The 21,014-nt window shown below is 41.3% G+C and overlaps 1 protein-coding gene across 2 annotated transcripts in view; it reads left to right on the forward strand.

The window, feature by feature from the left end:
• The window catches only part of LOC128692564 (WD repeat-containing protein 54-like), a 66,252-nt gene that overhangs the window by 45 nt on the left and 45,193 nt on the right, over window positions 1–21,014 (forward strand). For both annotated transcript variants that reach the window (XM_070080881.1, XM_070080884.1), the window contains exons 1-2: window positions 1–29; window positions 10,720–10,815. The exon at window positions 1–29 is cut by the window's left edge and continues 45 nt beyond it. In XM_070080881.1, coding sequence (XP_069936982.1) covers window positions 10,729–10,815 — 87 coding nt within the window. In that variant the 5' untranslated portion in view covers window positions 1–29; window positions 10,720–10,728. The remainder of the gene's footprint in view (window positions 30–10,719; window positions 10,816–21,014) is intronic.

Here is a 21,014-nt window from a genome sequence, read left to right on the forward strand (position 1 = left end):
ACCATAGCTGTGTCTGCCTACCTCTCTACGTAAGTGTTCGCAGTCTAGTGCATCAAATTTTTAAACATATTCTATCTGACAATTAATTGTCTTGCACTTTTGAGAAACAGCCTGAAATAGAAGTGATATACGGCCGCTCTTGACAGATCTGGTCCATTGAATATTACCATAATTTATCAGAGTTACTTATCGATTTTGCTGAAATCAGTTAGAATATGATTAAAATTTTTCCTAAAACCAGTAAATTTTTGACTGGAAACAAAGACACGACTCTTCCAGACAAATTATTATTACTAACATATATATGTATATGCATGTATGTAGTAGGTTGGTAGACAGAAATCACCCAGGGAGGTACTACCGTCTTGCCAAGTGAGTGTAAAATAGAAACCTGTAATTATTTTACCTGACGGTAGGATTGCTGGTGTCCTTTTTCTGTCTCAAACTTGCAAGGTTTTAGGTACGTCTTGCTACTTCTACTTACACTTAGGTCACACAAAGAGGCACTAAACTACAGACCTGTGACACTAACCTGTATAGTATGCAAAATCATGGAGAAGATTATCAGGAGGAGAGTGGTGGAGCACCTGGAACGGAACAAGAGTATAAACGACAACCAGCACAGATTCATGGAAGGCAAATTCTGTGTCATAAACTTTCTGGAGTTTTATGATAAAGTAACAGAAGTAAGACACGAGAGAGAGGGGTGGGTTGATTGCATTTTCTTGGACTGCAAGAAAGTCTTCCACACAGTTCCTCACAAGAGATTAGTGCAGGAGCTGGAGGATCAGGCGCGTATAACAGGACGGACACTGCAATGGATCAGAGAATACTTGACAGAGAGGCAACAACGAGTCATGGTACGTGATGAGGTATCACAGTGGGCCCCTGTGACGAGCGGGGTCCCACTGGGGTCTAGGACCAGTGCTATTTTTGGTATATGTGAATGACATGACGGAAGGGATAGACTCAGAAGTGTCCCTGTTCGCAGATGATGTGAAGTTAATGAGGAGAAATAAATCAGATTAGTATCAGGTAGGACTTCAAAGAGACCTGGACAGGCTGGACACCTGGTCCAGTAACTGGCGTCTCGAATTTAACTCTGCCAAATTCAAAGTCTTGAAGATTGGGGAAGGGCAAAGATGACCGCAGACAGAGTATAGGCTAGGTGATCAAAGACTGCAAACCTCGCTCAATGAGAAAGATCTTGGGGTGAGTATAACACCGAGCACGTCTCCGGAAGCACACGTTAACCAGATAACTGCTGTAGGATATGGGCGCCTGGCAAACCTGAGAATAGCGTTCCGATACCTTAGTAAGGAATCGTTCAAGAAACTGTACACTGTGTACGTCAGGCCCATACTGAAGTATGCGCAAATGTGCTCTAAAGTTCCTCAAAGAGCTGGGTGAAAAGCTCATCATAGAAACCAAGGACCACAGGGCGACCAGCTTTCTTTTTCAGAGACTCAGTGTCGCGATCGAGAGAGAAAATCCCTGCAGCATTCTGGGCACACGGCCCACCGCCGGGGAGCTGGACGAAGTATTCGAGATGTAGCTCTGAGTTCTTATCTATGATGTTTTATTTCTACTGTATTTTTGTCAAAGTTTTGTCAATGTATTTTGTCTTTAAATAAAATATATATTAAATATGGGGGTGGTAGGAGAAAATTCTCGGTTTCAGGGAGAACCTTGAGTTTTCCCTGAAGCAAGTTTGTTCTTTTCTCTGAGGATGAGGGTCCCCATAACAGTTCTAGAGGTGGTACTTCCCTATATAATATATATGTATATATATAAATATATATATATATATATATATATATATATATATATATATATATATATATATATATATATATATATATATATATTATATATATATATGTCGTGCCGAATATGTAAAACTGGTCAATTAGCAAGAACTCATTTAAAATTAAGTACAATCTAAAATTTTCTCTTATAAGTTTAAAGATATATTTTTTTCATTAATGTTAATGTAAAAAATTTTAATTTTGCACCAAAAGAATCTTAGAAAACTTACCTAACCTTATTATAACAAGTGCAATTTATTTTAGCCTAACCCAACTGAATATATTTTAGATTTGTTTACAGTAATTTAATACTAAACAAACACAGTGAAATATATTTTTTTTCGTTAGGTTAAGAATGATTTTGGCGAAATTATTGCATACACAAATTTTCGCTTGTCCTATATGGCAAGATGAGCGTTGCTATTTAAGCCAAAATCGCAAGTTCTGCCTATTCGGCACGACATATATATATATATATATATATATATATATATATATATATATATATATATATATATATATATATATATATATATATATATATATATATATAACCTGGAGAAAGTTCCGGGGGTCAACGCCCCCGCGGCCCGGTCTGTGACCAGGCCTCCTGGTGGATCAGAGCCTGATCAACCAGGCTGTTACTGCTGGCTGCACGCAATCGAACGTACGAGCCACAGCCCGGCTGGTAAGGTACTGACTTTAGGTGCTTGTCCAGTGCCTGCTTGAAGACAGCCTGGGGTCTATTGGTAATCCCCCTTATGTATGCTGGGAGGCAGTTGAACAGTCTCGGGCCCCTGACACTTATTGTATTGTCTCTTAACGTGCTAGTGACACCCCTGCTTTTCATTGGGGGGATGTTGCATCGTCTGCCGAGTCTTTTGCTTTCGTTGTGAGCGATTTTCGTGTGCAAGTTCGGTACTAGTCCCTCTAGGATTTTCCAGGTGTATATAATCATGTATCTCTCCCGCCTGCGTTCCAGGGAATACAGGTTTAGGAACCTCAAGCGCTCCCGGTAACTGAGGTGTTTTATCTCTGTTATGCGCGCCGTGAAGGTTCTCTGTACATTTTCTAGGTCAGCAATTTCACCTGCCTTGAAAGGTGCTGTTAGTGTGCAGCAATATTCCAGCCTAGATAGAACAAGTGACCTGAAGAGTGTCATCATGGGCTTGACATCCCTAGTTTTGAAGGTTCTCATTATCCATCCTGTCATTTTTCTAGCAGATGCGATTGATGCAATGTTATGGTCCTTGAAGGTGAGCTCCTCCGACATGATCACTCCCAGGTCTTTGACGTTGGTTTTTCGCTCTATTTTGTGGCCGGAATATGTTTTGTACTCTGATGAAGTTTTAATTTCCTCATGTTTACCATATCGGAGTAATTGAAATTTCCCATCGTTGAACTTCATATTGTTTTCTGCAGCCCATTGAAAGATTTGGCTGATGTCCGCCTGGAGCCTTGCAGTGTCTCCAATGGAAGACACTGTCATGCAGATTCGGGTGTCATCTGCAAAGGAAGACACGGTGCTGTGGCTGACATCCTTGTCTATGTCAGATATGAGGATGAGAAACAAGATGGGAGCGAGTACTGTGCCTTGTGGAACAGAGCTTTTCACCGTAGCCGCCTCAGACTTTACTCTGTTGACTACTACTCTTTGTGTTCTGTTTGTGAGGAAATTATAGATCCATCTACCAACTTTTCCTGTTATTCCTTTAGCACGCATTTTGTGCGCTATTACGCCATGGTCACACTTGTCGAAGGCTTTTGCAAAGTCTGTATATATTACATCTGCATTCTTTTTGTCTTCTAGTGCATCTAAGACCTTGTTGTAGTGATCTAGTAGTTGGGACAGACAGGAGCGACCTGCTCTAAACCCATGTTGCCCTGGGTTGTGTAACTGATGTGTATCTAGATGGGTGGCGATCTTGCTTCTTAGGACCCTTTCAAAGATTTTATGATATGAGATGTTAGTACTATTGGTCTGTAGTTCTTTGCTATTGCTTTACTGCCCCCTTTGTGAAGTGGGGCTATGTCTGTTGTTTTTAGTAACTGTGGGACGACCCCCGTGTCCATGCTCCCTTTCCATAGGATGGTAAAAGCTCGTGATAAGGGCTTCTTGCAGTTCTTGATGAACACGGAGTTCCATGAGTCTGGCCCTGGGGCAGAGTGCATGGGCATGTCATTTACCGCTTGTTCGAAGTCATTTGGCGTCAGGATAACATCAGATAGGCTTGTGTTTACCAAATTCTGTGGCTCATAAAAAATTCATTTAGATCTTCGGCTTTCAGTCTGGTTAGCGGCTTGCTAAAAACTGAGTCATATTGGGACTTGAGTAGCTCACTCATTTCCTTGCTGTCATCTGTGTAGGATCCATATTGTTTAAGTAGGGGCCCAATACTGGATGTTGTTCTCGACTTTGATTTGTCATAAGAAAAGAAATACTTGGGGTTTCTTTCGATTTCATTTATGGCTTTTAGTTCTTCCCGCGATTCCTGACTCCTATAAGATTCCTTTAGCTTTAGTTCGATGTTTGCTATTTCTCTGACCAGTGTCTCCCTACGTATTTCAGATATATTGGCCTCTTATAGCCGCTCTGTTATTTTTTTCTGTCGCCTGTAAAGGGAGCGCCTGTCTCTTTCTATTTTACATCTACTCCTCCTTTTTCTTAAAGGAATAAGCCTTGAACATACATCGAGTGCCACAAAGTTAATCTGTTCTAGGCATAAGTTGGGGTCTGTGTTGCTTAGTCTATCTTCCCAGCTTATATCGTTTAGGACTTGGTTTACTTGTTCTTGTTATTGAAGTTGAATTTGGTGAAGGCTCCCTCATGATTGAGCTCATTTTGTCGGTCTGGGACTACGCGCATACTTGTCTGAACCTCGATTATGTTGTGATCTGAGTATATTGTTTTTGATATGGTGACATTTCGTATCAGATCATCATTGTTAGTGAAGATGAGGTCTAGTGCATTCTCCAGTCTAGTAGGCTCTATTATTTGCTGGTTTAAGTTGAATTTTGTGCAGAGATTTAAAAGCTGGTGTGTGTGTGTGTGAGTTCTCGTCAGAGCTGCCTCCTGGTGTTATCACTGCAACATTATTTGCTATATTCCTCCATTTTAGGTGCCTCAAGTATACACACACACACACACACACACACACACACAATATATATATATATATATATATATATATATATATATATATATATATATATATATATATGCAAGGAGGGAAGAGTATATGGAGAAAAAGAGAGAGGTTAAGAGAGTGGTGAAGCAATGTAAAAAGAGAGCAAATGAGAGAGTGGGTGAGATGTTATCAACAAATTTTGTTGAAAATAAGAAAAAGTTTTGGAGTGAGATTAACAAGTTAAGAAAGCCTAGAGAAAAAATGGATTTGTCAGTTGAAAATAGGAGAGGAGAGTTATTAAATGGAGAGTTAGAGGTATTGGGAAGATGGAGGGAATATTTCGAGGAATTGTTAAACGTTGATGAAGATTGGGAAGCTGTGATTTCGTGTATAGGGCAAGGAGGAATAACATCTTGTAGGTGTGAGGAAGAGCCAGTTGTGAGTGTGGGGGAAGTTCGTGAGGCAGTAGGTAAAATGAAAGGGGGTAAGACAGCCGGGATTGATGGGATAAAGATAGAAATGTTAAAAGCAGGTGGGGATGTAGTTTTGGAGTGGTTGGTGCAATTATTTAATAAATGTATGGAAGAAGGTAAGGTACCTAGGCATTGGCAGAGAGCATGCATAGTTCCTTTGTATATAGGCAAAGGGGACAAAAGAGAGTGCAAAAATTATAGGGGAATAAGTCTGTTGAGTATACCTGGTAAAGTGTATGGTAGAGTTATTAGTGAAAGAATTAAGAGTAAGACGGAGAATAGGATAGCAGATGAACAAGGAGGCTTTAGGAAAGGTAGGGGGTGTGTGGACCAGGTGTTTACAGTGAAACACATAAGTGAACAGTATTTAGATATGGCTAAAGAGGTCTTTGTGGCATTTATGGATTTGGAAAAGGCGTATGACAGGGTGGATAGGGGGGCAATGTGGCAGATGTTGCAGGTGTATGGTGTAGGAGGTAGGTTACTGAAAGCATTGAAGAGTTTTTACGAGGATAGTGAGGCTCACGTTAGAGTATGTAGGAAAGAGGGAAATTATTTCCCAGTAAAAGTAGGCCTCAGACAAGGATGTGTGATGTCACTGTGGTTGTTTAATATATTTATAGATGGGGTTGTAAGAGAAGTAAATGCGAGGGTATTGGCAAGAGGCGTGGAGTTAAAAGATAAAGAATCACACATAAAGTGGGAGTTGTCACAGTTGCTCTTTGCTGATGACACTGTGCTCTTGGGAGATTCTGATGAGAAGTTGCAGAGATTGATGGATGAATTTTGTAGGGTATGCAAAAGAAGAAAATTGAAAGTGAATACAGGAAAGAGTAAGGTTATGAGGATAACAAAAAGATTAGGTGATGAAAGATTGGATATCAGATTGGAGGGAGAGAGTATGGAGGAGGTGAATGTATTCAGATATTTGGGAGTGGACGTGTCAGCGGATGGGTCTATGAAAGATGAGGTAAATCATAGAATTGATGAGGGGAAAAGGGTGAGTGGTGCACTTAGGAGTCTGTGGAGACAAAGAACTTTGTCCTTGGAGGCAAAGAGGGGAATGTATGAGAGTATAGTTTTACCAACGCACTTATATGGGTGTGAAGCATGGGTGATGAATGTTGCAGCGAGGAGAAGGCTGGAGGCAGTGGAGATGTCATGTCTGAGGGCAATGTGTGGTGTGAATATAATGCAGAGAATTCGTAGTTTGGAAGTTAGGAGGAGGTGCGGGATTACCAAAACTGTTGTCCAGAGGGCTGAGGAAGGGTTGTTGAGGTGGTTCGGACATGTAGAGAGAATGGAGCGAGACAGAATGACTTCAAGAGTGTATCAGTCTGTAGTGGAAGGAAGGCGGGGTAGGGGTCGGCCTAGGAAAGGTTGGAGGGAGGGGGTAAACGAGGTTTTGTGTGCGAGGGGCTTGGACTTCCAGCAGGCATGCGTGAGCGTGTTTGATAGGAGTGAATGGAGACAAATGGTTTTTAATACTTGACGTGCTGTTGGAGTGTGAGCAAAGTAACATTTATGAAGGGGTTCAGGGAAACCGGCAGGCCGGACTTGAGTCCTGGAGATGGGAAGTACAGTGCCTGCACTCTGAAGGAGGGGTGTTAATGTTGCAGTTTAAAAACTGTAGTGTAAAGCACCCTTCTGGCAAGACAGTGATGGAGTGAATGATGGTGAAAGTTTTTCTTTTTCGGGCCACCCTGCCTTGGTGGGAATCGGCCAGTGTGATAATAAAATAATATATATATATATATATATATATATATATATATATATATATATATATATATATATATATATATATATATATATATATATATATATATATATATATATATATATATATATATATATATATATATATATATATATATATATATATATATTCATATTTTAAAATATGAAAAACAACCACTGTGAAAGAGTAGTGAAATTCCAAGCGCTTTCGTGACTACTCACATTGTCAAGGAACTATGAAAGTAACACATCAAAGGAAGGCAATTAAAGGACTGAGACCACACCTCACAGTCAACTCCCACAACAAAGAAACACCTGACGCGCGACAATACCGGACTCATAAGAAAAGAGGAACACTGCAGTAGGTGTATTTAAAAATCTTGATACAGTAAAAAAACTTTTGATAAAGAATTCCCCCCAAAATGCTGACGGATGTGTCTATAAGATTCCTTGGTAAAAGTCTCGAACTTATATTAAAACAACATAAATATAGCACTGGAACTGGACAAGACTCCAATGCTCTATTTATTCATGTGAGAGACTTTAACCATCCAATTAATTTTCAAAACGTTGAGAAAGTTGTATCAAGCAAGTCCATGGTTGACAGAAATATAATTGAATCTTGTTTCATAAAAGCAGTTTTGAAAATAATATGAATATTTCCTTAGGTTTGTATAAATTAGATTCATTTATAATTAATAAAATTTGGTTAGAGTTTAATAATACATTGGACAAATAATAAACCTTATTTCTTGGGTAGAATAATTTGTTAGTGGGTTGTCGTGAGGACCTGTCTAGTTGGACCAGCGGACCTACTGCAGTGTTCCTCTTTTCTTATGAGTCCGGTATTGTCGCGCGTCAGGTGTTTCTTTGTTGTGGGAGTTGACTGTGAGGTGTGGTCTCAGTCCTTTAATTGCCTTCCTTTGATGTGTTACTTTCATAGTTCCTTGACAATGTGAGTAGTCACGAAAGCGCTTGGAATTTCACTACTCTTTCACAGTGGTTGTTTTGCATATACGTGTATATATATATATATATATATATATATATATATATATATATATATATATATATTTTTTTTTTTTTTTTTTTTCAACAAGTCGGTCGTCTCCCACCGAGGCAGGGTGACCCAAAAAAGAAAGAAAATCCCCAAAAAGAAAATACTTTCATCATCATTCAACACTTTCACCACACTCACACATTATCACTGCTTTTGCAGAGGTGCTCAGAATATAACAGTTTAGAAGCATATACGTATAGAGATACACAACATATCCCTCCAAACTGCCAATATCCCAAACCCCTCCTTTAAAGTGCAGGCATTGTACTTCCCATTTCCAGGACTCAAGTCCGACTGTATGAAAATAACCGGTTTCCCTGAATCCCTTCACTAAATATTACCCTGCTCACACTCCAACAGATCGTCAGGTCCCAAGTATCATTCGTCTCCATTCACTCCTATCTAACACGCTCATGCACGCTTGCTGGAAGTCCAAGCCCCTCACCCACAAAACCTCCTTTACCCCCTCTTTCCAACCCTTTCGAGGACGACCCCTACCCCTCTTTCCTTCCCCTATAGATTTATATGCTTTCCATGTCATTCTACTTTGATCCATTCTCTCTAGATGACCAAACCACCTCAACAACCCCTCTTCTGCCCTCTGACTAATGCTTTTATTAACTCCACACCTTCTCCTAATTTCCACACTCCGAATTTTCTGCATAATATTTACACCACACATTGCCCTTAGACAGGACATCTCCACTGCCTCCAACCGTCTCCTCGCTGCTGCATTTACCACCCAAGCTTCACATCCATATAAGAGTGTTGGTACTACTATACTTTCATACATTCCCTTCTTTGCCTCCATAGATAACGTTTTTTGACTCCACATATACCTCAACGCACCACTCACCTTTTTTCCCTCATCAATTCTATGATTAACCTCATCCTTCATAAATCCATCCGCCGACACGTCAACTCCCAAGTATCTGAAAACATTCACTTCTTCCATACTCCTCCTCCCCAATTTGATATCCAATTTTTCTTTATCTAAATCATTTGATACCCTCATCACCTTACTCTTTTCTATGTTCACTTTCAACTTTCTACCTTTACACACATTCTCAAACTCATCCACTAACCTTTGCAATTTTTCTTTAGAATCTCCCATAAGTACAGTATCATCAGCAAAAAGTAACTGTGTCAATTCCCATTTTGAATTTGATTCCCCATAATTTAATCCCACCCCTCTCCCGAACACCCTAGCATTTACTTCTTTTACAACCCCATCTATAAATATATTAAACAACCATGGTGACATTACACATCCCTGTCTAAGACCTACTTTTACCGGGAAGTATTCTCCCTCTTTTCTACACACCCTAACTTGAGCCTCACTATCCTCATAAAAGCTCTTTACAGCATTTAGTAACTTACCACCTATTCCATATACTTGCAACATCTGCCACATTGCTCCTCTATCCACTCTATCATATGCCTTTTCTAAATCCATAAATGCAATAAAAACTTCCCTACCTTTATCTAAATACTGTTCACATATATGCTTCAATGTAAACACTTGATCTACACATCCCCTACCCACTCTGAAACCTCCTTGTTCGTCCGCAATTCTACATTCTGTCTTACCTCTAATTCTTTCAATTATAACCCTACCGTATACTTTTCCTGGTATACTCAGTAAACTTATTCCTCTATAATTTTTACAATCTCTTTTGTCCCCTTTCCCTTTATATAAAGGGACTATACATGCTCTCCGCCAATCCCTAGGTACCTTCCCCTCTTTCATACATTTATTAAACAAAAGTACCAACCACTCCAACACTATATTCCCCCCTGCTTTTAACATTTCTGTCATGATCCCATCAGTTCCAGCTGCTTTACCCCCTTTCATTCTACGTAATGCCTCACGTACCTCCACCACACTTACAGTCTGCTCTTCTTCACTCCTAAAAGATGGTATACCTCCCTGGCCAGTGCATGAAATTACCGCCTCCCTTTCTTCCTTAACATTTAAAAGTTCCTCGAAATATTCTCGCCATCTACCTAATACCTCCCTCTCCCCATCTACTAACTCCCCTACTCTGTTTTTAACTGACAAATCCATACTTTCCCTAGGCTTTCTTAACTTGTTTAACTCACTCCAAAATTTTTTCTTATTTTCATTAAAATTTCTTGACAGTGCCTCTCCCACTCTTTCATCTGCTCTCCTTTTGCACTCTCTCACCACTCTCTTCACCTTTCTTTTACTCTCCATATACTCTGCTCTTCTTATAACACTTCTGCTTTGTAAAAACCTCTCGTAAGCTACCTTTTTCTCTTTTATCACACCCTTTACTTCATCATTCCACCAATCACTCCTCTTTCCTCCTGCCCCCACCCTCCTATAACCACAAACTTCTGCCCCACATTCTAATACTGCATTTTTAAAACTATTCCAACCCTCTTCAACCCCCCCACTACTCATCTTTGCACTAGCCCACCTTTCTGCCAATAGTCAGCATGTGGATATAGATCAACACTCACTAAATTAACCTTTCCTCCAGCAGAGCGTCATCATGTATGAGAGAGAGAAAGCAGTCGTTCTTAAATCATCCGCCTCGCTCATCCCCAACAATGTGTTTCGTGTCAAGGTGGACGGCAAGGTTAGTGACACACACATACATAGCTTTAAGAAGAGGTCTGATAAAGCTCACAGAGCAAAGAGAATGACCTAGTAGCCACCATTGAAGAGGCGGGGCCAGGAGCTATGAATCGATCCCTGCATCCACAATTAGGTGAGTACAATGTGAGCACACACACACACACACGTAACACGTATGTGTGTGTTACAGAGGTGTAAATGTGGCTAGTGTCAACAATATCCCAGTTTACAATAGGTATCAGTATGTCACCATTAAAGACAGCATCATCAATACCCCTAGTGGAGTTCCGCAGGTAATTAGATTAGATTAGATTTTGCCACCGAAGTGGCTAGTTTATTGTGCACCCCATATCCATCCTGTGGACGATATCCATCCTGTGGACGGTAGCGCGAGAGCATATGGATACACAAAAGGCCCAGGAACTAGGCCCCAAAGGGTTAACAGGAATACATATGGATTTATATCTACATATCTATAGTTCACTTATCTGTTACAAGCAAATTTAGGAAATTTGTTTAGTATATCTGGTATCTTATTTTCATTAATAAGATATCTTGACATATCACATAGGTTATTATGTTGTCTATCTCTGTATTCCTCAATAAGTGGACAATTAAGCACATAGTGTTCAAGAGAGTGACCATATGCCTGATCACATAATTTACATTAGTTTGATCATCATCTGTGTGTCTCCCAAACTGCCAGAAGTACTTAGGCTTAACCAAGCCTAAGCCTGGCCACTCATCAGTCAGTCTGTTCACATTGCACGTTGCTCCATAAACATATAAGAGAACATAAGAACGAAGGAACACTGCAGAAGGCCCACTGGCCCATGCGAGGCAGGTCCAAGTCTCCTACCGGCTTAAGCCAATGCACCCAACCTAGTCAGGTCAGGTCACATTGACTTAAGGGAGGAACACGGCAACCGACCTGTTAGCACAAGCTATCAGGTCTAACTCACACCCACCCACATCTACTCATGTATTTATCCAACCTATTTTTAAAGCTACACAACGTTCTGGCCTCTATAACGGTACTTGGGAGTCTGTTCCACTCATCCACAACTCTATTACCAAACCAGTACTTTCCTATATCCTTCCTGAATCTGAATTTTTCCAACTTAAAACCATTGCTGCGAGTCCTGTCTAGGCTAGATATTTTCAGCACACTATTTACATCCCCTTTATTTATTCCTGTCTTCCATTTATACACCTCAATCATATCCCCCCTAATTCTACGTCTTTCTAGAGAGTGCAGTTTCAGGGCCCTTAGTCTATCCTCATAGGGAAGGTTTCTGATACATGGGATCATCTTTGTCATCCTCCTTTGTACATTTTCCAGAGAATTTATATCCATTCTGTAATACGGTGACCAAAACTGTGCAGCATAATCTAAATGAGGCCTAACCAAGGATGTATAGAGTTGAAGAACAACCTGAGGACTCCTATTATTTATGCTTCTTGATATGAAGCCAAGGATTCTATTAGCTTTATTGCGAACACTTATGCACTGTTGTCTTGGTTTCAGATTACTGCTAACCAGAACTCCTAAATCTTTTTCGCAATCCGTAATATTAAGATCTACATTATTTAGTTTATATGTGGCATGGTTATTGTCCTGTCCAACATTTAGAACTTTGCATTTGTCTATATTAAACTGCATCTGCCACTTCTCCGACCACTGCATCAGTCTATTCAAATCTTCCTGGAGTGCTCGAATGTCCTCGTCAGAATGAATTCGACGGCCTATTTTGGTGTCATCGGCAAACTTGCCGATGTCGCTCTTTATGCCCTCATCTATGTCGTTTATGTAGATTGTGAACAGCAGGGGGCCCAACACTGACCCCTGTGGAACACCGCTCGTGACGCTTCCCCACTCTGATTTCTCCCCATTTATGCAAACTCTCTGCTGCCTATTTGTCAACCATGCCTCTATCCAGGAAAAAATTTCTCCTCCTATTCCATGTGCTTTAATTTTCCTCAATAGTCTCTGATGTGGGACCCTGTCAAAAGCCTTACTGAAGTCCATATACACAATATCATATTCATTACCATGATCTACCTCCTCAAATACCTTAGTGAAAAAAGTTAATAAATTCGTAAGGCAGGAACGCCCCTTTGTAAAACCATGCTGAGATTCGTTGATTAATTTATGCTTTTCAAGGTGGCTACGAACTGCCTCGGCAATTATTGATTCCATAAATTTTCCCACTATGGAGGTTAGGCTTATTGGTCTATAGTTCGAAGCTAAGGACCTGTCACCTGTTTTGAAAATAGGTATCACATTTGCCATTTTCCACTTATCTGGCACCATGCCAGTTTGTAGTGATATGTTGAAAAGATTAGCCAAAGGTGTGCTAAGCTCCTCTTTACATTCCTTTAGAACCCTTGCATACAGTTCATCAGGGCCTGGGGATTTGTTAGGTTTCAATTTATCTATTTGCCTAAGGACCATGTCACTTGTGACCCTAATCGTGCACAGTTTATTATCGTCCTGTTCTACATAATTTATCATTACTGGTATATCGCTGGTATCCTCCTGTGTAAAAACTGAGAGGAAGTATGTGTTAAAAATTCTACACATTTCCTTATCACTGTCAGTGAGCTGACCCGAGGAACTTTTGAGTGGGCCTATCTTGTCCCTGATCTTACTTCTGTATACCTGAAAGAATCCTTTTGGGTTAGTCTTCGATTCTCTTGCAACTTTAACCTCATAATCTCTTTTTGCTTTTCTAATTCCCTTTTTTATTTCTCTCTTTAACTGAATATATCGATTTCTTAATTGCCCCTCTCCTCTTTTGATTTGCCTATATATGCCTCTCTTTTGACCAATCAGATATTTTAATCTATTGTTCATCCATTTAGGATCATTTTTGTTTGATCTGATTTCCCTATTTGGAACATAATTTGACTGAGCAGCTAGAACTATGCCCTGGAAAGCATCATATCGGCAACCATCACCACCTACCTGACCCTTAGTCAGGTCATTCCAGTTCAGCCCACCTAAGTAATTTTTCAGTCCTATGAAATCAGCCAAGCGAAAGTCAGGGACGGAGACTTGATTGCCATTATTAGGGGAATTCCATGACATATTAAAACTGAGTGATTTGTGATCACTCTCCCCAAGCTCATCATTAACCTCAAGATTATTAATTAGTGTTTCCCTACTGGCAAGAACCAAGTCAAGGAGGTTATTTCCCCTAGTTGGCTCTGTCACAAACTGTTTTAAAAAACAATCCTGGATGGTATCAAGAAAGTCACCCGACTCTAAATTTCCTGTCAAATTGCTCCAGTCAATCTGTCTATAGTTGAAATCTCCCATTAGCACAACATTTTCGTATGTAGATGCCTTACGAATTTCGTCCCATAGAAGTTTACTGCACTCCCTATCAAGATTTGGGGCCCTGTAAATCACACCCAAAATTAGTTTTTCTCGGCCCTCGAGAAGCTGTAACCAAACAGATTCAGTGGCTGACGCTTCTAATTTAATATCTTGTCTTACACAACAATTTAAATTGTCTCTGACATACATCGCTACTCCACCACCTTTCCTGTTGACCCTGTCAGTGTGGAATAATTTATAGCCTTGTATGTGACATTCAGAGGGCATCTCTCTATCTTTCAGATTGAGCCAGGTCTCTGTTATAGCAATAATATCTATGTTTCTTGCACTTGCAATTAATCTTAGCTCATCTATCTTATTTCTAACACTCCTGCTATTAGTATAGTAAACCTTAAGGGAGCTAGTCCCTTGCTGCCCTCTGCTGCCCCCCTTTGTTAGCTGACCTGTTCTATTGTCTTTATTTATAACTTCATGCTGAATGCCTTTTATACATTTACTGTTTCCAACCCTAGTGTTGCAACCTGCTTGTTTCCCACACACACCCATACCTCTATCTTCCATCAGTTTAAAATCATAGGCATTTCACCAATGGCCTTCTCAATCGAGTCTGCAAGTGCTACCACCCCAGCCCCAGAGAGATGTACCCCATCCCTTGCATACATATCATGTTTGCCATAAAAGTTGTTCCAGTTGTCAATGAATGGGATTGCAAGTTCCTTGCAGTATCTGTCTAGCCAGCAATTTACACCAATTGCCCTAGACAACCATTCATTTCCTACTCCCCTTCTAGGCAAGATGCTACATATGATTGGGATCCCTCCCTTAGACTTAATGAAATCTATAGCTGACCTGTACTTATCTAGCAGCTCTTCTCTCCTACCCTTCCCAATATCATTTCCACCAGCACTGAGACAGATAATGGGCTTGTTCCCATTACCTGACATGATATTATCCAGCCTGTTGACAATGTCCCCAACACCAGCTCCAGGGAAGCACACTCTATCTCTCATCTTCTTATTCCTATTACAAAAAGCACGGTCAATATATCTTACCTGAGAGTCACCAACCACAAGAATGCGCTTACCTTCATTAGCAGGGGCAGTAGTACCCTTACCTTCACTGGCCACTGAAGTACATTCATCCTGGAGAACAGAGAAGCGATTTCCTACCTTCAGATCTTCACTCTTAACTTTCCTTACTCTGATGCGCCTCCCATTACTGTGAACAACTCGCCACTTGCAGCAGGTGCTGGGCTGCACCTCACTGCTGGTAGCTGTTGCTACCTCCCCAACTACAGCCTCCTCACAGCGAGAGACAGACTGCACCTCACTGCTAGAAGTCTCATTCCCCACAACTCCAGCCACCTCACACTCTCTCCCAGACCAGATCCATAGCAATTGTACATTAATTCCTTTGTCCCTAATTTTTGAGTATCTATACCTGGCTTCTCCAATGAGCATGTTGTTGGAGTCATTATATGAGTCAAGAGCCTTCAATGATGACATAGAATCAGTAATGATGATAGAGTCAAGCTCAGTGTCATAGGTTAGCTTTAGCGCCATTAGGATTGCAAACAATTCAGTTTGCAGTGTAGACGCCCAGTTGTTAATTCTTATGCCTAACTCAACAAATTTATTATTATCAGTATGTCACCATTAAAGACATCATCATCAACACGGCCAGTGGAGTTCCGCAGGGAAGTGTCCTTGGACCCCTGCTTTTCCTCATTTACATCAATGATCTTCCAAACATATCCCAACACCTGAAACCCATTCTCTTTGCTGACGACATGACTTACGTCATCTCTCACCCTAATCTTGCCACCCTCAATACCATTGTTAACGAGGAGCTGCTCAAAATATCGACTTGGATGACAGCCAATAAACTTACACTTAACACTGACAAAACCTACTATATTATGTTTGGTAGCAGAGCAGGTGTTGCGCAAATTAACATTAAGATCGACAACACTCTAATTGCCAGACATAATGAGGGCAAATTCCTAGGCCTATACCTCGACAACAACCTAAATTTCAGCACCCATATCCAACACATAACAAAAAAAGTATCCAAAATGGTGGGGATCCTCTCCAAGATATGATACTACGTACCGCAAACTGCCCTTCTCACACTATACCATTCACTTGTATATCCATACCTCACCTATGCTATCTGTGCTTGGGGTTCAACTGCAGCAACACACCTAAAGCCAATAATAACCCAACAAAAAGCTGCGGTAAGAATAATTACTAAATCCCATCCCTGGCAACACCCCCCCCCCACTCTTCATAGATCTAAACTTACTCCCTGTTCAGAACATCCACACTTACTACTGTGCAATCTATATTTACAGGACCTTAAATTCCAATATTAACCTTGACCTAAAATGCTTTCTTGATAGTTGTGACAGGATCCACAGGCATAACACCAGACAAACATCTCTATGACATTCCCCGTGTTCGACTAAACCTTTACAAAAATTCAATGTATTTCAAAGGCTCTAAAATCTGGAACACCCTACCTGAAAACTCTAGAACTGCAGACACATTCATCACTTTCAAAACTACAGTTAGAAAACATCTTATCTCCCTGATACACCCCAACAACTAACTACATGATAACCACCTGGTGGTTCACAATTACACTTACTCACCCACTGACTATAAACCCAGAAATACTAATCTTAATCTTAAAATAATAAATCCTAACTAGTCATAAGTTTGCCTATGAAACTCCAATATAGACACCTTGTATTGTGCCAAAACAAAAGCATTCACATTGCTAAACTCACAAATTATGATGTAGTCACTTAGCCTTAATACCATAATCTGTAAGGATTTAATGTTAAGAATTAATCTAAGTCTGCTCGAAATGCCTAGCCAGGCTAGGTGTCCTAGTGGCCCCCTCTGTAATTAGTATTTTATAACATGTAAACCACACAATACCCAAAACCTGTAAACCCCTTATTGTAACCCTTATAGAGAATAAACTTGAATTGAATTGAATTGAACTAGTATTTAGTCACTTAGTATTTAGTCAACTTACCCCATAATTTGTAATAATTTAGGGTTAAGAATTAATCTAAGTTTGCCCGAAATGCCTAGCCATGCTAGGTGTCCTAGTGGCCCCCTCTGTAATTAGTATTTTATTACAAGTAAACCACACAATAACCAAAATCTGTAAACCCCACATTGTAATCCTTATAGAGAATAAACTTGATTGATTGATTGAAAGGGGAGACGTGAACTTCTTCTTGCCTATTCTGTTTATTTCCCTCTCTATAACCCCCACTTCTCCCCTCCCTCCCTCCCTCTCTCCCTCCCTCCCTACCTCCCTCCCTCCCTCTCTCCCTCCCTCCGTCCCTCTCTCCCTCCTTCCCTCCCTCCCTCCCTCCCTCCCTCCCTCCCTCCGTCTCTCCCTCCCTCCGTCCCTCCCTCCCTCCCTCTCTCCCTCCCTCCCTACCTCCCTCCCTCCCTCTCTCCCTCCCTCCGTCCCTCTCTCCCTCCGTCTCTCCCTCCCTTACTCCCTCCCTCACTCACTCCCTCCCTCCCTCCGTCTCTCCCTCCCTCCGTCTCTCCCTCCCTCCGTCTCTCCCTCCCTCCGTCCTTCTCTTCCTCCGTCCCTCTCTCCCTCCCTCCGTCCCTCCCTCCCTCCCTCCCTCCCTCCCTCCCTCCCTCCCTCCGTCTCTCCCTCCCTCCCTGCTAGATAATCAGCTCCCTGACGCAGCTTCTAGCGACGATCTACAATAAAACACAACAAAACACTACTACAAACAGCTACACTAAAATTTATATTTTGATATTTAAAAAAAAAACTTTTATATTATTGATAATTTTTTTCATATATGTGAGGTCACATTACCTAGTAGTGAGGTCACATTACCGAGTAGTGAGAGGTCACATTACCTAGTAGTGAGGTCACATTACCTAGTAGTGAGAGGTCACATTACCGAGTAGTGAGAGGTCACATTATTGAGTAGTGAGAGGTCACATTACCGAGTAGTGAGAGGTCACATTATTGAGTAGTGAGAGGTCACATTACCGAGTAGTGAGAGGTCACATTACTGAGCATTCAGAGGTCACATTACTGAGTATTCAGAGGTCACATTACTGAGCACTCCTAGGTCACATTACCGAGTAGTGACAGGTCACATCACCGATTAGTGAGAGGTTACATTACCGAGTAGTAAGAGGTCACATTACCGAGTAGTGAGAAGTCACATTACCGAGTAGTGAGAGGTCACATTACCGAGTAGTGAGAGATCACGTTATAGAGTAGTGAGAGGTCACATTACCGAATAGTGAGAGGTCACATTACCGAGTAGTGAGAAGTCACATTACCGAGTGGTGAGAGGTCACATTTCTGAGTATTCAGAGGTCACATTACCGAATAGTGAGAGGTCACATTACTGAGCATTCAGAGGTCACATTACTGAGTAGTAAGAGGTCACATTACTGAGTAGTGAGAGGTCACATTACGGAGTATTCAGAGATCACATTACTGAGTAGTGAGAGGTCACATTAGTGAGTAGTTAGAGGTCACATTACTGAGTATTCAGAGGTCACATTACTGGAGTTTACCTGGAGAGAGTTCCGGGGGTCAACGCCCCCGCGGCCCGGTCTGTGACCAGGCCTCCTGGTGGATCAGAGCCTGATCAACCAGGCTGTTGCTGCTGGCTGCACGCAAACCAACGTACGAGCCACAGCCCGGCTGGTCAGGAACCGACTTTAGGTGCTTGTCCAGTGCCAGCTTGAAGACTGCCAGGGGTCTGTTGGTAATCCCCCTTAAGTATGCAGGGAGGCAGTTGAACAGTCTCGGGCCCCTGACACTTATTGTATGGTCTCTTAACGTGCTAGTGACACCCCTGCTTTTCATTGGGGGGATGTTGCATCGTCTGCCAAGTCTTTTGCTTTCGTAGTGAGTGATTTTCGTGTGCAAGTTCGGTACTAGTCCCTCTAGGATTTTCCCGGTGACGTGTACTTAGCTCAGTGAAGACCTGTTTGTGTGCTCTTGAGTGGTGACCTGTACTTTGAGTGCTGACCTGTACTTAACTCTGTGAAGAAGTGTCTTGTTTGCTCCCGTGGACTGAACCAAGATGCCCTCCATCGAGCAACTTTACCAGCAACTTAAGGAAGAATTGAGGGCAGCGAAGATGGAGATACGGCGATTGACCGAGGAAAACAAGAGGATTCGTAGTAGTCCTCCTGTTTCGAGTCCTCAGGTCAAGAAGGGATCGTGGTCAGTGGTTGGACAGCAGGGGACGACGAAGTTGACGATCAAGAAGACGAATGGAAAGCCAGAAACGATGAAGAAGAAAGAAACTGCTGTGGAAACTCCCGTGGAAACCTCCAACGCATTCTCGGTGCTACCTGACGAATGTGAGTCTACTACTGGGATCGTCACGACGAACGACAACAAGGAAGGTAAGAATATTGTTGTTGTTGGGGATAGCCAGGTTAGATACATGGATAGGGCATTCTGCTTGAAGGACAGGAGTAGGAAACAAAGGGTATGCTTTCCTGGGGCTGGGATGGAGGACATTGTTAGCCGGCTTGACAACATCATGAACGGTAATGGGATCAATCCTATTATTTGCCTCAGTGCTGGAGGCAATGATGTAGGCAAGCGTAGAAGTGAGGATTTAGTTAGAAAGTTCAGGACAGCTATAGACATGATTAGGAAGAAGGGGGGGCGCCCTGTTATATGTGGCATTTTGCCAAGAAGAGGTGTTGGTAATGAATGGTTGTCCAGAGCAATTGGTATTAATTGTTGGCTGGATAAACACTGTAAGGATAATGCAGTACCATTCATTGACAACTGGGACAACTTCTATGGCCGAAATGACATGTATGCCAGGGATGGGGTTCACTTATCCAGGGCAGGTGTGGGTTTTCTTGCTAACTCAGTTGAGGGGGTTGTTAGGACTTTAAACTAGGATTAGTTAGAGGTATGGGTTTTGAAATGATTAATAATGAATATGGATATATTGACTTATGCTCTGATATTAAGAATCTTAATAGTAACTGTCATGGAGTAACTCTGGGTAATGATAATTTCAGAAATTGTGTAAAAACAAAGATGAATAGGAAAAATGTGCAGAAGAAAAAACATATGATGGTATTTTATGCTAACAGTCGAAGTGCAAGAAATAAAATTAATGAACTACGTTTGGTAGCATGTGCTGGGAACTTTGATATCATTGCATTAACTGAAACGTGGTATGATTTAAAGAGTCGGGATATGACTGCTGAGTGTAATATTCAGGGATTTAAGTTATTCAATGTGGATAGATGTAATGGGAAGGGGGGAGGAGTTGCATTGTATGTTCGAGAAAATATTAATTGTTGCATAAAAAAAGGTATAAAAATAGATGGAGCAGTAACAGAGTCTGTTTGGGTAGAGTTCGTGGAGGGTCAAGAAAAACTAATTCTAGGTGTAATATACCGACCTCCAGGCTTGGATCACGATAGAGGGAGACTTCTTTGGGACGAAATTGTTAGGGCTTCTGGACACAGTAACGTAGTCATAGTAGGGGACTTTAACTTTAGCCAAATTGACTGGAATTCTTTGACAGGTAATCTAGAGTCCAGTGACTTCATGGAAACAGTTCAGGACTGTTTTCTGAAACAGAGTGTAACTGAACCTACCAGGGGTAATAATTTGCTAGACCTAGTCTTGTCAAATAAGGAAACACTCGTGAATAATCTGGAGATCACTGAAGAGCTTGGCGCAAGTGATCACAAATCCATCACCTTTAGCATTAATTGGGAATGCAAGAATAATGATAATACAGTAAAAATCCCCGATTTTCGTTCTGCCGATTATAATGGACTTAGGGAACATCTGTCTAATCTTGA

This window comes from Cherax quadricarinatus, chromosome 6 (genome assembly GCF_038502225.1).
Source record: "Cherax quadricarinatus isolate ZL_2023a chromosome 6, ASM3850222v1, whole genome shotgun sequence".
NCBI classification, from domain to species: Eukaryota; Metazoa; Arthropoda; class Malacostraca; order Decapoda; family Parastacidae; genus Cherax; species Cherax quadricarinatus.